This window comes from Dermochelys coriacea, chromosome 1 (genome assembly GCF_009764565.3).
Source record: "Dermochelys coriacea isolate rDerCor1 chromosome 1, rDerCor1.pri.v4, whole genome shotgun sequence".
In the NCBI taxonomy this organism is placed as follows: Eukaryota; Metazoa; Chordata; order Testudines; family Dermochelyidae; genus Dermochelys; species Dermochelys coriacea.
Window position 1 is genome coordinate 153229224 of NC_050068.2, and position 21576 is coordinate 153250799.

At 45.0% G+C, this 21576-nt stretch overlaps 1 protein-coding gene across 3 annotated transcripts in view; it reads right to left on the reverse strand.

Moving 5' to 3' along the window:
* C1HXorf38 (chromosome 1 CXorf38 homolog) overlaps positions 1-16159 on the reverse strand; it is a 28031-nt gene extending 11872 nt beyond the window's left edge. Inside the window, exons 1-2 of one of the 3 annotated variants that reach the window (XM_038392235.2) lie at positions 15905-16159; positions 7340-7474 (exon numbers count right to left, since the gene is read on the reverse strand). In XM_038392235.2, coding sequence (XP_038248163.1) covers positions 7340-7474; positions 15905-16120 — 351 coding nt within the window. In that variant the 5' untranslated portion in view covers positions 16121-16159. Of the gene's footprint in view, positions 1-7339; positions 7475-12006; positions 12486-15904 lie in introns of those variants that run through there. The other 2 variants (XM_043505870.1, XM_043505875.1) reach the window with 2 other exon arrangements.
* Between the last annotated feature and the right edge of the window lie 5417 nt (positions 16160-21576).

The window sequence follows — 21576 nt, forward strand, 5'->3', positions numbered from 1 at the left end:
GTAACAGAAGTGCATGATACCAATGTCATTTTTGGTTTCAGGAAGTACACAAATATGTGATTTCCTTACCTGCCTATAAGCACTGTTAATGTTTCAAAATGATATTGCCTAAAGTAAATGCAATAAACTAGAACACAATCTCTGTAACTCCACTTGCTACATTTGCCAATTAACAATGTGTTCAGGCAAATGGTTATTTCCTTCACAACCCTTAAATCTTTCCCTATTTGATTATTTGATTCTGCAATGAAGTCACAATGTTAAACAAACACTATAACATATTGTATAGTTATAAGAAAAGGAGTACTTGTGGCACCTTAGAGACTAACAAATTTATTTGAGCATAAGCTTCCGTGAGCTACAGCTCACCTCATCGGATGCATTCAGTGGAAAATATCTCCCCACTGTATTTTCCACTGAATGCATCCGATGAAGTGAGCTGTAGCTCATGAAAGCTTATGCTCAAATAAATTTGTTAGTCTCTAGGGTGCCACAAGTACTCCTTTTCTTTTTGTGAATACAGACTAACACGGCTGCTGCTCAAAAACCTGTATAGTTATACACACTCATGACTTCCCTGCATCATTAGGGAGTTGCACACTTTAAAGCTTGTGTCAGCTCAGCTCTTCCCTCCATGAGCTTCTTTTGTGTGACCCTCCTATCCCCCTCTATTTCAGGGACACCCCAAACCTCCAACTCCCTCCTTCATGCCAGGGGCTCTGTATTCCCTCCCACCATCTTATGCCTCCCAATTCCACACCCCATGCGAGGTGCTGTGCCCCCCTTCGGGGGCATCGGAACAGGGCGGGCCAAGGCCCTCCAACTTTTGAAAATCTTCCACTTTTCAAAACGGGTCTGGACCGCTGCCACTCTTCTCCCCCCAGGCCAGGTTGGAAGCTGTAGCCTGGCTTTGGGAGCCCAGTAAGCTGTGGGGACTCACCCCTCCACCTGTCCAGGATCGGGGGGCTCAAAAGCAGCCTCAAACCTGTGTCCCCTGCCAGGGCAGATGGAGGGTCTGGGTGGGGGGGGGAAAAACACATGCCAGGGACTGCTCTCGGGTCCCCTCATCCAGGGAAGATGGAGGGGCCCAGGCTTCCCAATTCAGCCCCAAGTACCCTTGGCCAGGGGCAACGGAGGGGGCAGAGCCTTGTAGCCCCACCACTTTTAGGAAGAATCCATTGCCCCTGCCCCCTGTTCCTCCATGGAGTAGGAGACAAGTCATTCAGGATGTCAACATCAAACTGCATTGAGATGCTGGACAGAACTGAGATAGGGGAGTATTGTTACAATGGAAGGAGTTAATGGCTGCCATCAACCAGTTCTTTGATACATGGTTCTCAATCAGGGGGTAGGTATACTCCTGGGGGTAGGCAGAGATCTTCCAGGGGGTATATATACCGATCTAGATATTTGCCTAGTTTTACAACAGGCTACATAGAAAGCTCTAGTGAAGTCCGTACAAACTAAAATTTCATACGACTTGTTTATACTGCTCTATATGGTAACGTAATGTGTGGATACGCAATGTATTAGACATGCATTTTATGTCATTTACAGATGTGTACAAGAACATTAATGAGGCTGAAGTTGTCGTTTTTAAGTGAGGTGAAAGTTGGGATATCTAAGACAAATCTTGGGATATGCAAGTCAAATCAGACTCCTGAAAGAGGTACAGTAGTCTGGAAAGGTTGAGAACCACAGCAATAGACCATAACAGATCTGGTTAAAATTGCTAGGTCTGCTAACCAGATGCCAGGGCACAATGTGTCCATCATTTCACCCTTTTGTTTTTGTGATTTTCACCAAAATTGATATTCTCCCCACCATTGCCTAGAACATTCTTTGAAATTTTGCAACTGATCTGATGCAGCGCTGAAAAGTTACCACCTTACAGACAAACAGATGTATCCAATCAAGTAGGGCATAGAGCGATACAAGTTCAGCCATTCAGGTGGGAGGTTAATGAGTGAAGGGAAAAAGATATTTTAAATACACATACCTGCAATAGCAGACAAAACCAGGAAGTTTGGTTTTTTTTTTTGGGGGGGGGGGGGGGAATATTACTTTTCACTTCAGATGTATTGTTGTTCACATGTACCAGCATGACATATCACCCCTGTTCCCTGAACACTACCTAGCTACACTATATATGCTTCTAAACAAGGTTTGAAATCTAGAAGCCTCTGTTCATTGGCTGAGCCCTAGTCAGGGGGCGGGGCTATCAAGAAGGTCAGGGCTTTATAAAGCAGCGAGCAAGCAAACGTGGAGCTTTGCGAACAGAGACCACTAACAGGGAGTTTCGAGAGGGAGTTGGGAAGGGGGCAAGGTACACTTGCCATTCTTTAAAACCTTTAAAATCTAAACTATAATCAAAACCTCTTGATTTAAAACAAAAACCCTATCTTTAACCTAGGTAACTGTAGGAGAAAATACAGTCAGAAGCCCAGCAGCAGAGTGGGGGCTATCCTGTTTATTGCGCTCAATGTAGCATGTATGATTACCTGCCCTGTGGGCTGGTGGCGCATGTGTGCATTCGGTGCAAGGAGTTCCTGGCCCTCAAAAACCATGTATGGGCTTTGGAGGCCAGGGTTGCTGAACTGGAGGAGCTAAGGGAGGCAGAGAGGTATGTTGATGAGGCTTTCCGGGACACTGTAGATTTGTCCCACCTCCAGTCAGACAGCCCCTGCACTGTTAAGGAGGATGAAAGGCCCAAAGAAGGAGGGCAGTCAACAGGAACAGAGGGAAACCTTGGGACCCTCCTTCCAGATGATGTTGGGGTAGCCTCTCGCACTGAGGTTACCTCTCCAGTGGGAGGGAACTCCAGTCATTAGGAAAAGGCAGGTGTTAGTAATGGGAGATTTGATCATTAGAAACATAGATAGCTGGGTTTGTGATGACTGGGAGAACCGTATGGTGACTTGCCTGCCTGGTGTGAAGGTTGCGGATCTCTCGAGGCATCTAGATAGACTTATGTGAAGTGCTGGGGAGGAGCCAGTGGTCATGGTATATTTAGGTACCAATGACATAGGGAAGGGTAGGAGAGACGTCCTGGAGGCCAAATTTAGGCTGCTAGGAAAGAGACTGAAATCCAGGACCTCTATGGTGGCATTCTCAGAAATGCTTCCAGTTCCATGTGCAGGGCCAGGTAGGCAGGCAGACCTTCAGAGTCTCAATGCGTGGATGAGACAATGGTGTAGAGAGGAGGGGTTTAGATTTATTAGGAACTGGGGAAACTTTTGGGATGGGGGAGCCTATACAGGAAGGATCCACCTAAACCAAAGTGGATCCAGACTGCTGGCACTCAACATAAAAAAAGATTGCAGAGCAGTTTTTAAACTAAGAGATGGGGGATTGCTACAGAGGCGCACGTGGATTGGACAGAGACTTATCTTAGAGGAGAGTCTATTGATAGAGATTCTCTAGGTTTTAGTCAGGAGGAGGGGATGGAAGAAGATAAAGTATGGGCGAGATCAGATAAGAAACATTCACATAAAGAATCTGACATCAGAAAAGGCAGACAAACAGTGACAAGTTTTTAAAGTACTTGTACACAAATGCTAGAAGCCTAAATAATAAGATGAGTGAACCAGAGTGCCTCATGTTAAAGGAGGATATTGATATAATAGGCATCACAGAAACCTGGTGGAGTGAGGACAATCAGTGGGACACAATCATTCTGGGGTACAAAATATATCAGAAGGACAACAGATCGTGCAGGTGGGGGAGTGGCACTATATGTGAAAGAAAATGTAGAATCAAATTAAATAAAAATCTTAAATGAATCCACATGTTCCATAGAATCTCTCTGGATAGTAATTCTATGCTCTAATAAGAATATAACAGTACGGATCTATTATCGACCACCTGACCAGGACAGTGATAGTGACAATTAAATGCTAAAGGAGATTAGAGAGGCATCAAAATAAAAAACTCAATAATAGTAGGGGATTTCAATTATCCCCATATCGATTGGGTACATATCACCTCAGGATGAAATGCAGAGACAAAATTTCTCAATACTTTAAATGATTGCTTCTTGGAGCAGCTGGTACAGGAACCCACAAGGGGAGAGGCAACTCTCGATCTAGTCCTGAGTAGAGTGTAGGATCTGGTCCAAGAGGTAACTATAAACAGGACTGCTTGGAAATAGTGACCATAACATAACATTTAACATTCTTGTTGTGGGAGGAACACATCAACAGCCCAACAGTGTGGCATTTAATTTCAGAAAGGGGAACTATGCAAAATGAGGAGGTTAGTTAAACAGAAATTAAAAGGTAGAGTGACTAGAGTGAAATCCCTGCAAGCTGCATGGACGCTTTTCAAAGACACCATAATAGAGGCTCAACTTAAATATATACCCCAAATTAAAAAAAAAAAAAAAAAAAAAAACTAAAAAAAGAGCCACTGTAGCTTAACAACCATGTAAAAAGCAGAGAGAGATAAAAAGGTATCTTTTAAAAAATGGGTGTCAAATCCTACTGAAGTAAATAGAAAGGAGCATAAACACTGCCAAATTAAATATAAAAATATAATAAGAAAAGCCAAAAAGGAGTTTTAAGAACAGCTAGCCAAAAACTCAAAAGGTAATAACAAAATGTTTTTTAAGTACATCAGAAGCAGGAAGCCTGCTAAACAACTAGTGGGGCCCCTGGATGATCGAGATACGAAAGGAGCACTTAAAGACGATAAAATCATCACAGAGAAACTAAATGAATTCTTTGCTTCAGTCTTCAGATATTAGAGTGATTCCCAAACCTGAGCCATCTTTTGTAGGTGACAAATCTGAGGAATTGTCACAGACTGAAGTGCAACTAGAGGAGGTTTTGGAATTAATTGAGAAATACTTAACAGTAACAAGTCCAGGACCAAATGGCATTCACCCAAGAGTTCTGAAAGAACTCAAATGTGAAACTGCGGAACTATTAACTATGGTTTGTAACCTCTTCTTTAAATCAGCTACTCTACCCAATGACTGAAAAATTGCTAATGTAATGTCAATATTTAAGAAGGGCTCTAGAGGTGATCCTGGCAATTGCAGACCGGTAAGTCTAACATCAGTACCGGGCAAATTAGCTGAAACAATAGTAAAGAATAAAATTGTCAAACACATAGAACAACAAATTGTTGCGCAAAAGTCAACATGATTTCTGTAAAGAGAGATCATGTCTTACTAATCTATTACAGTTCTTTGATGGGGTCAAACAAACATGTGGACAAGGGGGATCCAGTGGACATAGTGTACTTGGGTTCCTCACCAAAGGCTCTTATATAAATTAAGTTGTCATGGGATAAGAGGGAAGATCCTTTCCTGGATTGAGAACTGGTTAAAAGACAGGGAACAAAGGGTAGGAATAAATGGTAAATTTTCAGAATGGAGAGAGGTAACTAGTGGTGTTCCCCAAGGGTCAGTCCTAGGACCAATCCTATTTAACTTATTCATAAATGATCTGGAGAAAGTGAGGTGGCAAAGTTTGCAGACGATGCTAAACTGCTCAAGAAAGTTAAGACCAAAGCAGACTGTGAAGAACTTCAGAAAGATCTCACAAAACGGCAAATGAAATTTAATGTGGATAAATGTAAAGTAATGCACATTGGAAAAAAATAACCCCAACTATACAATATGATGGGGGCTAATTTAGCTACAACTAATCAGGAGAAAGATCTTGGAGCCATCGCGGATAGTTCTCTGAAGATGCCCATGCAGTGTGCAGCGGCAGTCAAAAAAGCAAACGGGATGTTAGGAATCATTAAAAAAGGGATAAAGAATAAGATGGAGAATATCTTATTGCCCTTATATAAATCTATGTTATGCCCACATCCTGAATGCTGCGTACAGATGTGGTCCCCTCATCTCAAAAAAGATATACTGGCATTAGAAAAGGTTCAGAAAAGGGCAACTAAAATAATTAGGGGTTTGGAACGAGTCCCATATGAGGAGAGATTAAAGAGGCTAGGACTTTTCAGCTTGGAAAAGAGGAGACTAAGGGAGGGGGATATGATAGAGATCTATAAAATCATGAGTGGTGTGGAGAAAATGAATAAGGAAAAGTTATTTAAATGTTCCCATAATATAAGAACTAGGGGCCACCAAATGAAATTAATGGGTAGCAGGTTTAAAACAAATAAAAGGAAGTTCTTCTTCACTCAGCGCACAGTCATCCTGTGGAACTCCTTGCCTGAGGAGGTTGTGAAGGCTAGGACTATAGCAGGGTTTAAAAGAAAATTGGATAAATTCATGGAGGTTAAGTCCATTAATGGCTATTAGCCAGGATGGGTAAGGAATGGTGTCCCTAGCCTCTGTTTGTCAGAGGGTAGAGATGGATGGCAGGAGAGAGATCACTAGATCATTACCTGTTAGGTTCACTGCCTCTGGGGCACCTGGCATTGGCCACTGTCGGTAGACAGGATACTGGGCTGGATGGACCTTTGGTCTGAACCAGTATGGCCCTTCTTATGTTCTTATATTCTAGAATGAAGCACCAGGATTATATGGGGACTTCACCCTAGGTTAACCGCCTGCCTGCACAGATGACCACCACCACTAACACATTGGTTCAGACAGATTAAAGTAGTCTATTTAGTATAAAAGTGTATGTGTTATTTTGCTACTCTTAAGGGGGTTCCTTTTTTTAATTAAATAGTTTAAATTGAATTTGATCTTTTGATGCACAAGCTTCATTTTTTAAGGATTTCTTTAAAAAGATCAGTGAGACTACAAGTATTTATTCCATTAAGAATTTAGAAACATTACTAAGTACTTTACAGACCATGTTTCAGTTAGTGGTTATTTTAGAGGATGATCAGCAAATCACGAAGCAGAGCAGAAATGCCAACAATTTTGTATGGTACCATTGAACTTTACAACACTGTAAATATTACCAATCACTATTTTCCTAATACATTTTCATTGTATTTCTTAGTTCAGCCCAAAGAAATATTGCTAAACATTGGCTTGGATTTAAATCCAGGATGAAATAAAAATGAAATCAAGTTGGGTAAGCCCAAAAGGATAGTGATTTGGATGCTCAGATAATGAAAAAGCACAAGGTTAGCCCCTGAAACCTTTCCTTTTGTCTACTATTAGCAAGAAAAAAGGACAATACATGTGCAACAGTTTATTCTCCACGGATGAAATCCTGCCCTGTCCCACTGAAGACAATGGGAGTTTTGCCACCGTCTTCTACAGGGCCAGGATTGCACCATAGGTCTAAATCCTGCCCTGACAGACTCCTGTGCAACCAAACTGAATTCATTATTGAACCACACAGGGATGAAAGTGAGAACAGGACCTGACCCCAAGTGTGATTCTTCTAAACAATGAATTTAATTATGTTACCTTTGCAAGTTCCCATGAGTTAGAAGGCCAAAGCCAAGGTTTGCAGTTTCCCCAGTGAACTTCTCCATTCCTGTTGGTGTGATGATTCAAAATCTCCTTTTTCCACTCAGTGCACAGTGAACAGCTAGGCTGAAACTAAAAAGAAAAAAAAAATAGGAAAGAATCCAAAGTAATTTACCTTAGTACTTGCACCCTTTAAATTATACTATAAAAAGTGCACTGGGTTATTATTACATTGCAGCAGAGGCTAGAAAAAGGATTCAAAGAATATTCAGTCAGAAATTTGATCAAATGCACAAATTCTCAAATACAGTATGCTGAACTGTTACGCAGAGATGTAATTGAAAATTTAGGTATAATAAATACAGTAGGTTAGGGCAGCAGCCTCTCACCTCTAGAGACCTGGGTTCAATGAGAGTCAGGACTTAACTGGAAATGAGTCTGAAGCTTCTCCTAACAGGGATTGAGGCCAATGCTAACCAGATGTCTCAAATGAGGCTTGCATGACAAACCCCGTGGTGAAAGAGAAGAATGCTTTAGCAGCAGAATTTGAAGTTATGCATTTTTTTCTTTACAGTTTACATTAGGGTTAATGAAAGCCATATCTGAACATGGTTGAATCCTTAGGGAATTTTCAACTGGGAAGGATGTCCTAACAGCTAAAGTGTATAACAGTTTATTCCGATTGTTGTTTCTCCATCTGCATTAGGGTGACCAGACAGCAAGTGTGAAAAATTGGGATGGGGGTGGGGAGGGGGGTAATGGAGCCGATAAGAGAAAAAGCCCCAAATATCGGGACTGCCCCTATAAAATCGGGACATGTGCACGCACATACAAACACTCCTCCGCCTTTTTAATTAACTTCGTGGGGCAGAGGGATTAAATGTGTATGTGAATTAGACTGTAAACTCCCCAGGGCAGAAACTTTGTTTTATTTGGAGGTCTAGTATAGTACCCAGCACTCTTATAGGGCTGCACAAATAAATAATTGTGGGTGGCATGAAGAACACTAAAGTGAATGTTTGTTATCTTGAATTATGTTACAGGATTTGTTTGTTTTTTAAATGTACTCCATCAGAGAGGATCAGTGAACTGCCAGCTCTCAATACATTATTTCTGGTATGTAATAATATTGATGATTATTACTGGATATTATGGAGTCACAGGTCATGCTTCCACAGTTGAAGTTGAATTTAGTTTTGAACTTAATACAGAAATTCAATCTCTTTGTTATGTATGAAAAACACAGTATATCCTCTACAAGACTATGGAATTTACTCTGAGCACAGAATGAGTTTTTTGAGAATGCACAAGTAAACTCATTCATTAGTTTCTATTAATTAAAATAGGTCCTTTAAAACATTCATCCTGTCTTAGTCCTTTTTGGCCCTATGAGCTTAATAATGAAGTATGCGGACATCATCATAACAACAATAGGATCATGATTAAGGCATTTGAGAATGTAGTCCCAGATTAGACTAAACAGATTTTTAAAATACATTTAATTTCTTCATGGTGTTACTATAGTGCAGTCAAGCTAGTTTGGGTGCCCTTACTGCATTTCCATACCTTAATTTGTTTGGACTTCTTTTATATCCAAGCATAACTCTGAATTTCCTGGATTGATAATGCTTGTTGGTAGATAATTACAGTATCCACAAGCGATATCTAACACAATGTTCATACTTCTATGTTACTGTTACAATAAATTAACATGAGTGAAAAGGAGCTGAGGAATTTCATTATGGTGCTTAGGGGAAGCTTTCTTCACAACATTAAACTACCCTACCTAGATTGGCACAAGCATCAGATTTTCCTCACAAGAGTACTAGAGAAGGCATGTGAGAAGCTTCCACTATGCCCAACCTTAGCCAGTCCTATTAAACCTTCACTTTCATGTGCACTAGCACTTACTACAGTAGAACCTCAGAGTTATGAAACCTCGGGAATGGAGGTTGTTTGTAACTCTGACGTGTTCCGTAACTCTGAACAAAACGTTACGGTTGTTCTTTCAAAAGTTTACAACTGAATATTGACTTAATACAGCTTTGAAACTTTACTATGCAGAAGAAAAATGCTCCTCTCTCAATTTTTTTTTTTAGTAGTTTACATTTAAACACAGTACTGTCCTGTATTTACTTTGGGGGGAGGGGGTCATCTCTGCTGCTGCCTGATTGCATACTTCCACTTCCAAATGAGGTGTGTAGTTGATTGGTCAGTTCATAACTCTGAAGTTCTATTGTATTCACTCTTCTTTCTCCTTCCTAGAAACTGAAAACAAAGTTTGATCACAACTAGGGCTGTCAAGCTATTAAAAAAATTAGTTGTGATTAATCACACTGTTAAACAAATAATAGAATACCATTTATTTAAATATTTTTGGATGTTTTCTACATTTTCAAATATATTGGTTTGAATTACAACACAGAATACAAAGCGTACAGTGCTCACTTTTTATTTATTTTTTATTACAAATATTTGCACTGTAAAAATAAAAAAATATTTTTCAATTCAGCTAACACGAATACTGTAATGCAATCTCTTTATCATGAAAGTTGAACTTACAAATATAGAATTATGTACAAAAAGTAACTGCATTCAAAAATAAAACAAATGTAAAACTATAGCGCCTACAGATCCACTCAGTCCTACTTCTTGTTTAGCCAATCGCTCAGACAAACAAGTTTGTTTACATTTGCAGGAGATAATGCTGCCCGATAATGCTTCTTGTTTACAGTATCACCTAACAGCAAGAATGGGTGTTTGCATGGCACTTTTGTAGCCAGCGTCACAAGATATTTACATGCCAGATATGTTAAATATTCATATGCCCCATCACGATTCAACCACCATTCCAGAGGACATGCGTCCATGCTGATGATGGGATACTATTCCTGGCAGCTTGTATTCCATCTGTGTGTGTGGGATGTTTGTGTAGAGAGCCTCTATATCCATGGCGGCTACGATGTGAGAGTACCAATGCCCGAGATGATGGGGCATTCAGGGTTTCCGGGTTTGTGGATCTTGGGTAGTAGATAGCATTCTATGTATAGGTCCAGACTGTCATTTGAGGGTCGAAAAGACAGTCTGGACCTATACATAGAAGGCTTCCGCCAACGTGCACAGGCAGAAATTGTGGAAAAACAACATTGCTTGCCTCATAACCCAAGTCGTGCAGAACGCAAAGCCATCCACAGCCTCAGAAACAACCCTGACATTATAATCAAAGAAGCTGATAAAGGAGGTGCTGTGTCATCATGAACAGGTCTGACTACCAAAAGAAGGCTGCCAGACAACTCTCCAGTACCAAATTCTACAGGCCACTTTCCTCAGATCCCACTGAGGAAAACACTAAGAAACTGCACCATCTACTCAGGACACTCCCTACACTAACACCGGAACAAATCAACATACCCTTAGAGCCCTGACCGGGGTTATTCTATCTACTACCCAAGATCCACAAACCTGGAAACCCTGGATGCCCCATTATCTCGGGCATTGGTACTCTCACTGAAGGACTGTCCAGATATTTGGACTCTCTACTCAGACCCTAAGCCACCAGCACTCCCAGCTATCTCACCACCAATTTCCTGAGAAAACTACAATGCATTGGTGATCTTCCAGAAAACACCATCCTAGCCACCATGGATGTAGAGGCTCTCTACACAAACATCCCACACACAGATGGAATACAAGCTGTCAGGAACAGTATCCCTGATGATGCCACAGCACAACTGGTTGCTCAGCTCTGTAATTTTATCCTCACGCACAATTATTTAAAATTGGGTAACAATATATACCTCCAGACAGTGGCACCGCTATGGGCACCTGCATGGCCCCACAATATGGCAACATTTTTATGGCTGACCTGGAACAACGCTTCCTCAGCTCTCGTCCACTCACGCCCCTTCTCTACCTACGTTACATTGATGACATCATCATCTGGACAACATCGGAAGGAAATCCTGGAAGAATTCCACCACGATTTCAACAGCTTCCACCCCACCATCAACCTCAGCCTGGACCAATCTACACGGGAGATCCACTTCCTAGACACCACGGTGCAAATAAGTGATGGTCACATTACCACCACCCTATATCAAAAACCCAACGACCACTATGCCTACCTTCATGCCTCCAGCTTCCATCCCGGACACAACACATGATCCATTGTCTATAGCCAAGCGCTGAGGTACAACCGCATTTGCTCCAACCCCTCAGACAGAGGCCAACACCTATAAGATCCTCCCCAAGCATTCTCAAAACTACGATACCCACATGAAGAAATAAGGAAACAGATCAACAGAGCCAGACGTGTACCCAGAAGCCTCCAGCTGCAAGGCAAGCCCAAGAAAGAAACCAACAGAACTCCCCTGGCCATCACATACAGTCCTCAGCTAAAACCTCTCCAACGTATCATCACTGATCTACAACCCATCCTGGACAATGATCCCTCGCTTTCACAGGCCTTGGAAGGAAGGCCAGTCCTTGCCCACAGACAACCTGAAGCATATTCTCACCAGCAACTACACACCGCACCATAGTAACTCTAACTCAGGAACCAATCCATGCAACAAACCTCAATGCCAACTCTGCCCACATATCTACACCAGCGACACCATCACAGGACCTAACCAGATCAGCCGCACCATCACCGGTTCATTCACCTGCACGTCCACCAATGTAATATACGCCATCATGTGCCAGCAATGCCCCTCTGCTATGTACATCGGCCAAACTGGACAGTCCCTACGTGAAAGGATAAATGGACACAAATCAGATATTAGGAATGGCAATATACAAAAACCTGTAGGAGAACAGTTCAATCTCGCTGGACACACAACAGCAGACTTAAAGGTAGCCATCCTGCAGCAAAAAAACTTCAGGACCAGACTTCAAAGAGAAACTGCTGAGCTTCAATTCATTTGCAAATCTGACACTATCAGCTCAGGATTAAACAAAGACTGTGAATGGCTAGCCAACTACAAAAGCAGTTTCTCCTCCCTTGGCATTCACATCTTAACTGCTAGAAGAAGGCATCATCCTCCCTGATTGAACTAACCTCGTTATCCCTAACCTGATTCTTGCTTGCATATTTATACCTGCCTCTGGAAATTTCCACTACATACATCCGACGAAGTGGGTATTCACCCATGAAAGCTTATGCTCCAATACATCTGTTAGTCTATAAAGGTGCCACGGGACTCTTTGCCAATATATTTGAAAATGTAGAAAAACATCCAGAAATATTTAATACATTTCAATTGATATTCTATTGTTTAACAGTGAGATTAAAACTGATTAATCGCAATAAATTTTTTAATAGCGATCAATTTTTTTGAGTTAATCGCAAACTAACTGTAATTAATCAACAGCTCTAATCACAACTGATCTTCAAACAACAACAAAAGATATTAGCTCTGTATAACTGCTATGTATGCCATGCAAAGAGATAGGAGTTTGAGACCAAATACAAGGGTCAACAAGGCTTTAGCAGTTAAGTGCCTTGTAAATGAGAACACAGTAAACTGCAGAAGGAGCAGGGTAGAGATCCAGTCAGTCCCATAAAGAAAAGGAGTACTTGTGGCACCTTAGAGACTAACAAATTTGTTAGTCTCTAAGGTGCCACAAGTACTCCTTTTCTTTTTGCGAATACAGACTAACACGGCTGCTACTCTGAAACCAGTCAGTCCCATAGCACCCTCTGCTGAGCCAATATTGGACTCAACAAATGAATGGCTGGGATAATAATGGACCATAAAACTGAATTAAAAAGCAAAGAAATTCTCCATCTCCTAATTTCTTGTCTAACATCCCACCTTGAACTTCTTTTCTGGGCTAACAATCAGGAACTCCAATGTGAAGGAAGGAGGGATGGCCCAATCCTGCAGTGTTCCTGGGACTCTAGTCAGTGATTAAGTAAATGGAGTTGTGCAGGTAGAACTGCGAGGTCTCATGTGGGTCTAGTTGCAGTTAGGGCTGGAAGAGAGAAGCAGCCCCCCCACCAACACTTTAAGAACTAAGGTACTCAAAAAACTGACTGGTTTCAGAGTAGCAGCCGTGTTAGTCTGTATTCGCAAAAAGAAAAGGAGTACTTGTGGCACCTTAGAGACTAACAAATTTATTAGAGCATAAGCTTTCGTGAGCTACAGCTCACTTCATCGGATGCATTTGGTGGAAAACAAATGCATCCGATGAAGTGAGCTGTAGCTTACGAAAGCTTATGCTCTAATAAATTTGTTAGTCTCTAAGGTGCCACAAGTACTCCAAAAAAATGACTGAAATAGACAAGGAGAAAAGGATAATGGTCTAACACAGGGGTCGGCAACCTATGGCACGGGTGCCAAACACAGCACGCGAGTCAATTTTTAATGGCACGCTGCTGTCTGCCAGACCCAGGCAGACAGCAGCATGCCACTAAAAATCCTGCCCAGCCCGCCCGGCCCGCTCTTTTCCGACCACCGCTCTCTCCTTGCAGGGGAGGCAAGCTTCCCGCTTCCCTCTTCCCCCAGCGTGCAGGGTTCCTGCCCCTCCTTCTCTCCCTCCCTGTGGCCGATCAGCTGACAGCCCTTGCCACAGAGGGGGAAAGGGAAAAGTGGACCCGCGGCATGCTCTCTGCTCCGGAGACCTTAGAAAAAGGGGTGGAATCAGGGCATATCCCCTCCAGCACCCTGCTGTGAGCCACTCAGGGCAGGGGGCTGGGAACACCCCCATGACCCCAGCCCACACCCCCAGCCCTCTGCCCTGACCCCTGCACCCCCCTCACATACCCCCAGCCCTCTGCCCTCACCCTTGAGCCCCCCAGCCCTCTTCCCTGACCCCTCCTCACACACACCCAGCCCTCTGCCCTCACCCCTGCACCCCCCACACAACCCAGCCCCGTGACCTGACTCCTACACCCTCCTCACACACCCTCAGCCCTGACTCCTGCACCCTCCTCACACACCCCCAGCCCCCCACATCCCATGCCCTGACTCTTGCACCCCCCCACATCCCCACTCCCACCCTGAGCACCAAACGGCACCCACATTCCCACCTGTACCCCTTGCACCAAATGGGAGCTGCCCAGGTAAGTGCTCCACACCCAAACCTCCTGCCCCAATCCTGAGCCCTCTCCCTCATTCTAGCTCCTGGCCAGACCCTGCACCCCAACCCCCAACCTGCTCCTTCACCCCCAGCCCTGTTCGCAGCACACTCCGACCCTCATCTCAGTGCAGAGAGACGAAGAGAATGGCTAGAACCAGGTCAGTACCTACTCTACATAGACAGGGCTGGGACTCCAGAGCGGCAGGGGGCTGAGCCACTCAGCCCATTGCCAGTCTGGGGTCCCAGCCACCGGCCCCGTTCAACCCACTTCTGGTCTGGGGTTCTGGCTGCCAGCCCCTTGCCAGCCGGGGTCCCGACTGCAGGCCCCGCTCGGCCCGCTGCCGGCCTAGGTGAACGGAACCCCAGGCCATCAACGGGCTGAGTGGGCCGGCGGCGTAAGATCAGCATTTTAATTTAATTTTAAATGAAGCTTCTTAAACATTTTGAAAACCTGGTTTACGTACGACAATAGTTTACACAATATATAGGCTTGTAGAGAGAAAGACCTTCTAGAAAACGTGAAAGTGTATTATTGGCACGCGAAACCTTAAATTAACGTGAATAAATGAAGACTCGGCCCGCCACTTCTGAAAGGTTGCCGACCTCTGGTCTAACACAATACAATGCTCACAACTCTGTGCTCTGCTCCTAAACTCCAACACCGCCTCCTCAAATCAGCCCAGTTCCTATATTTGTTGGTGCTTATTTAAGCCGCAGCGCCACGTGTAACGCTGCTGATGCCAAGCGTTCAAAGTTCATGAATCGGCCCTCTACAAATCATTAGAACTTTAAAAAGCAATTTGCTTGGCGGGGGGGGGGGGGGGAGGGTGCGGGTTAGTTGCCCGCTGGTTCTCCGGCCTTCAGGCTGCTCTCACATCATGTTTTCAAGGTTTCCTCTGCAACCAAGAGAGCTAAAAACTTGTTTCAAATGACAGTCCGGAATCTCTCATCACCACCCCGCTGCGGAAACTGGAGCTTGCATCCGATGAAGCGAGCTGTAGCTCACCAAAGCTTATGCTCCAATAAATTTGTTAGTCTCTAAGGTGCCACAAGTCCTCCTTTTCTTTTTGGAGCTTTAAGGAAACTCTCGGTTATCACCAGAGGCCCCATGCCATCACCAGAGCGGGCCATGCTCACTTCCCGGGGGGTAGCGCGAGGTGGGTGCTCTCCACGCGGCACAGGCGCGCCCCCCTTGCAGGAGTGTCCCGGAGTCTCCGGGAATTAAAGAGCGAGTGGCCGGTGAGGAAGCCTCCAGGAACACGCCCAACCCCCGCCCCGGGCTGCGGGCTACAGCCCCTGTGGTAAGAAAACGCACAGGCTGAGCCTAGCGCCCCCCAACGGCGGGGAGGGTCTGGAGGGCTGTAAGGGACCCGCTTCCCCCGCGATGGGCCCCCAGCACTTGGGCGCTGCCTGCCGCCCAGCCAGAGCGAATCCCCTCCCACCGAGCGCGCTGGCGCCGGCGCCGGCTCCGGCTCTCACCTGCCTGCCGCGGGGAAGGCAGCGGCAGCGGCTGCGGCAGAGGCGGCCCGGGGGCGCCAGGCGGGCGAGCAGCTGGCGGTGGAAGGCGCGGAGCTGCTCCCCGGCGAAGCGCTGCAGGGCGTCCCGCAGCAGCACCAGGCAGTGCCCGGCCTTCACCCAGTTCTTGTACTCGGCGCAGTTCAGCCGCGCGGCCAGCTCCATGGCCCGCCCCGGCATCGCCTTCCGGGCGGCCGGGCTGACCCCGCCCCCGGCTCCGCCCTGCCGCTCAGCCCCGTTGCAAGCTCCCTGAGCGCGGCCCTGCCTGAGAGCAGCCCGGCGGCTGGAGCGGGGCGGAGTCGCAGGGCCAAGCGGGAGGGGAGGGGGGGGAACAATCCTGCGTTTTATTTTGAACACAGCGGTTTAAGCCGCTCGTTCAGCACCTGTGCTTTGAGCCCCGGCCCTTAGTGTTGTCCAGCCGCTGCCTGCCTGGGAGAGGGAGGGCTCAGGACTCGTATTTGCCCCTCCCGCTGCCCCGCTTCTGGTGGAACCGCATCATGCCGGCAGCTGGAGCTTTAAGAGAAACCACTCTTGCAACTCGCCTACTGAAATGACAGGTTTCAGAGTAGCAGCCGCGTTAGTCTGTATCCGCACAAAGAAAAGGAGGACGTGGGGCCCCTGAGAGACTAACGCATTTATTAGAGCATAAGCTTTCCTGAGCTACAGCTCGCTTCATCGGTATATCAATCGCCCCTCTGTTTTTTCCACCGAATGCATCCGATGAAGTGAGCTGTAGCTCACGAAAGCTTATGCTCAAATAAATGTGTTAGTCTCTAAGGTGCCACAAGTCCTCCTTTTCTTGAAATGACAAGCTAACCTGCAGGGGCTGTACGTGCATGAGTCATGATTACGCCTGTAAGGCGCCCTTCTTTTTCAGATCCAAATGCACATCCCCTCTTCCTCAATTGATCTATTCTACCCCTCATTGCTAAGGGAGGAGAGGGAATACCACGTCAGTGAGCCACTTATTTACTGCTCTGATAGCATAGCAAAGGATGGCAATTTGGATGATGATGCCTGTATGTTAAAGGTTGATATAATGAGATTTTGCGACTAGGACAATAAAGAATACAGCCAAAGCATAAGGTGCCATATTCCCAAAACATGGCAAATGTCACAAACCCATGCCAAAAAAACCCTTAGCAGAACCCTGAACACTTAGGGCCAACAGAGCCAGAAGTTAGGAAAAGTGTAAGTAAAACAGTACCTCTTACACCAAGGTAAAGGGTTCCTTTCATCCATAAATGTCTAAGCCTGAGCTGTAAGTTCAGCCAAATTAATTTTGTCCAACTGGAGAAGTCTGTTAGCGTAGTATACCTCAGAAAGGTTCCATGCATAGAGCCCTGTGATGATCAATTAAAAAATAGCTTACTGAAATGTAATTGCAGTGGAATTCCTGGTAGGCACTCAGATTGCTGAATGGCTGACAGACCATTCACTAATATATTACAAAAACCCTTCACCCCGTCAGAAGCCACGTTTATCCATCAGCATGCAGTGTAGTTAAATGATTTCTGCTTTGAGAGATGAGCTTATTTCTTAGACTTATTACATATGCTAGAGCCTAAAAATTCTCTAAGCCAATCAGAATGCAGCATATCAATACGACAGCCAAGAAGAGAGATCATTCTCGTGCACCTTTTTATCAAAATACATATAGCCTACCATCCGTCAGGTGGAATCTACGCTACTGCCATAGTATGAGGGAAATAAAAGTAAACAGCATTTAGAAGCATCACGCATCTGCTTTTGAAAATAAATATTCACACTTTGCATAATGGTCTTCCTTAGTATTTGTGCAACAGCAGAAGATCTCACTGTAGTTTCCACTATAAGGTACTGTTTTCAGTTAGTTAAAAGTTTAGCAACATTATAAGTATTTAGACTGAAATTTTCCCTGGCAGGTGTCCGTAAGTTTTTTAAAAATAAAAAATTTCAGCCAAACGCACTTCAGCAATGTCAAAAAAAGGAGGGTTGGTACTGATTTATTGCCCATTTAAAAAATGTTTTGGCAACCTTCTCTTTGAAAAACTCTAGTGGTCCTGAACTTCGGCGCAGGAATTTGAAATTTGGCAGGGGATGAATCTTTGAGTCAGGGATGTGCCTTTTATCATCTTTGTGAAAACACACCCAAATCTGATGACATTATAAGACTTGGGGGGGTGCAGTAACTGAGGTTCTTTGAGATGGTTGTCCCCGTGGGTGCTTCATTTCGTGAATCTGCACTCCCACACTTGTAATCAGATTTTTAATAACTGCCTGGTTGGGTGACACATGTGCTGTCCCCATCTTGTGCCATCTCACGTGGTTACATAGCCCTGTGCGACCAACTCTCCCTCAGTTTCTTCTCTATTACATTCTATGGTGCAAAAAAACTCCAAAGGAGAGGGGAAGAAGGAGGGTGGTGGAGCACTCACAGGGACAACCATCTCAAAAGAACCTCAGTTACTGCACAAGGTGAGTAACCTTCTCTTCTTCAAGGAGCATCCATGTGGGTGCTCCACTTTAGGTGACTGTAGAGCGGTGCCCCTCTATGGAAGGAAGGGGCTTCTAAGTTGCAGTCGTGGCAGATGATAAAAACCACAGTTACCAGTAAAGCATCTCTATTTACAAGTGCTGCTCTATGGCATAATGCTGTGTGAATGTACGGGCTGATGCCCAGATTGCTGCTTTGAAGATGTTCATAATTGGTACATTGTTGAGGAAGGCTATCAAGGCAGAGTGTGCTCTGGTGGAGCGTGTATGGATCCCTGGTGGGCATTGTAGCTATTGATGGCGACAGCAAAGGTAAAAGCAGCTGGAGATCCATTTATACCGCCTCTGTTTGGAAATGGTATCCCCCTTAGATCATTTTGTGATGGAAAGAAATGACTTTAGTGACTTTTTGAAAAACTTTGGCCTCTCAGTGTAAAATGCTAGTGCTCTTTGGATGTCCAGGATGTGAAGCATTGCTTGTTGTTTATTCCCGTGAGGTTTTGGGAAGAACGATAGGGAGATGGATGGGTTGATTCAAATGGAATGAGAAAACTACTTTAAGAATTCAGAGTCTGATCTTAAGGTAATTGTTTTAAAAAATATTGTGTGGGGGTGTAGCATAAGGGCCCTGTTTTCCTACTCGTTGGGCGGATGGGATAGTGACAAGAAAGGCCGCCTTCAATCGAGCGGTGGAGAAATGAATGGATAGATGGTGTTGGATGGGTCCAGCAATAGAAAAAGTAGCAGGTATCTCTGGTCCTTGACCAAACCCTCAACATGGTTGTTTAGAGGGAAGTTGTTGGGATGTTGAGGGCTGGGAAGGGAGTGGTCTCCATCTTGCGGGTCGCTGCCTCTGCGGGTCACATTGCCTCTGAGGTTGTGTGTAAGGCGCAGATCTAGATCTTTGCGTCAAGTAATACTTCCCCGATTTTGTGTGTGCGCGCGCATACGTGCGTGCGCCCAAAGATCTGAGTCGTGCGGGAGTCCTTCAAAGTGTGAAGGGACTCGTGTGTTTTGGCTGCAAAACAACTTGGGGCCTTTTGAACAGGACACAGTTGGTTGTACCTCTTTGGCAAAACCAGAGGTGGAGCCAGGAAGCTTGTTGCATTACTATGGGCATGGCACTGGAATGTGCCGCCATGTCTGCAGAGGCCAATGAAGTTTGTAAAGTTGTGCAAACTAGGAGTTGATCCACGGATAGAAATGCTTTAAATTGTTCCTTTTTGTCCTCAAGTATGTGTTCAATAAAATCAGACATTGAGTAATCTGAGTGACTGTATTTGGCCATTAGTGCTTTATAATTTGCGATCCTAAACTGTAGGACTGCTTAAGAGTAAGCTTTACGTCCAAAAAAGTCCAACCTTTTCCACTCCCTGTCATATGGGGTGGATCTGGAATGGTACGGTTTCCCACACTTGTTCACGCCCTCTACCATCACAGAGTTTGATGTGGGGTGTAAAAATAGAAATTCCATTCCCTTGGAAGGGACATAGTATTTTTTAATCAGCTCTTTTGCAGACAGGCAGAATTGTTGCTGGGATGTGCCAGATGGTCTTGGCTGGGTTCACAAGAGCCTTGTTTATTGGGAAGGCAATCCTGGAGGAGGTCCAGCAACTTATGTTGGGACTCCGCAACTTCTTCCAACAGAATCTCCAGGGAATCTGCAATCCTCAGACTTTTCCTGGAACTGTTTAAAGTCAATCCTTGTCATGGGTGGTGGAAGCATAACAGATTCATCTGGAGAGGAGGATGAAAAATTGGCATCTGGCATGATTTTCTAATCTGAAGGATCCTCCAGTTCCCTGACTGCCTCTTCCAGAGGTTCAGAGGGCCCAGGTATAGAGAGTGATGGAGAATGCCTTGACCTCTCCTTGAGTGGACTGGGAGACTTAGGGTAGTGTTGGCAGTACGCCGCTCATGGGTCCCAGTAAGGCCACTGTGGTGGAAATGACATAGGTGGTAGCATCCTTGGGTGTCTGTACCATCCTTGATTTTCAGGTCTGGTATTTATGGTGTTCTGGTAGACCTCATCTTGTAGCTGTGAGGATAGGCGAGGAGTGATGGGAGGAGTAGATTTCCCCTTCTTCATCATCATCCTCCTCATTGCTAGATGAAGGAGGAGCTGATCTGGGTGGTGTGGTAAGATGGCACAATACCAAGCATGCTGGAGTAAGGTCGGAACCGAGGAGTGGAGATTCCAGTGCCGAGGAGACTTAAAGATCTTTATGGAGAAGAAATTGCTGCGGTACCGAGAGCATCAGTACCGAGGAGGGTGTTGTCGGCCATACTGATGCCTTTACCTCAGTGATGAAGGTCATGTACTATGTGCTGTAGAGGCAGAAGGTGGCACCGCAGACTGTAGCATTGCCAAGCTGCTTGGTGCCGCATGTTTGAGCAACTCTGGCAGTACCAAGGTAGGGGTGATAGTTTCCTTTTAGTGCCTTTTTCCGAGCCAGCCTACTTAGGGTCTTTGCCTCACTTGTACTGGATGTTCCTGCTACCTCAGAGATGAACGGTGTTGGTGCGGTCAGTACCGATGGGGTCTGACAGGTTGGGGAACGTCTCTTTTTGGCGGATTCCTGAGGACGGGAGGTCTGAGCCCGCTTATTTGTCGTCGTTTTGGTGGTGTGTTCCTCTGAGAGGGTGGTGGGGAACCTCTGCCAGATGCCGCCATTGGTGCCCAGGAGGGGTCTGTGATTTCAGACACCAGGCACAGAGACTTCATCATGAGGAGTTTTAGCTGTAGATCCCTAGCTTTCCTGGCACATAGTGTGGCAGTGTGAGCGCTTCTATGGTAGGTCTCGCTCCCCAAGACAGCAGACACATTGTGAGTGCCCATCAGACCCCGGGATTGAGGGCTGGCAAGTGAGGCAACATTTAAAACCCGGAGAGCCGGGTATGAGGGAAGCTCACTATACTACACTAAGGTGTAGCCTCATAACTGAAACTTAAATTCCTAAAGAATAAAAACAAAACAAAGAGGGAAGACATAGGGTAATAAATTTAACTATTGATTAACTAACCAGTATTCTAAAATTAAAGATAGACTAAGATTAGGTCAGAGGTGCTGCCAATTGTTACATCTCAAGCCCAGGGCGGCGGCAAAGAAACGGAGGGAGGGTTGGTCGCACAGCACTATGTAACCACCTGAGATGACACGA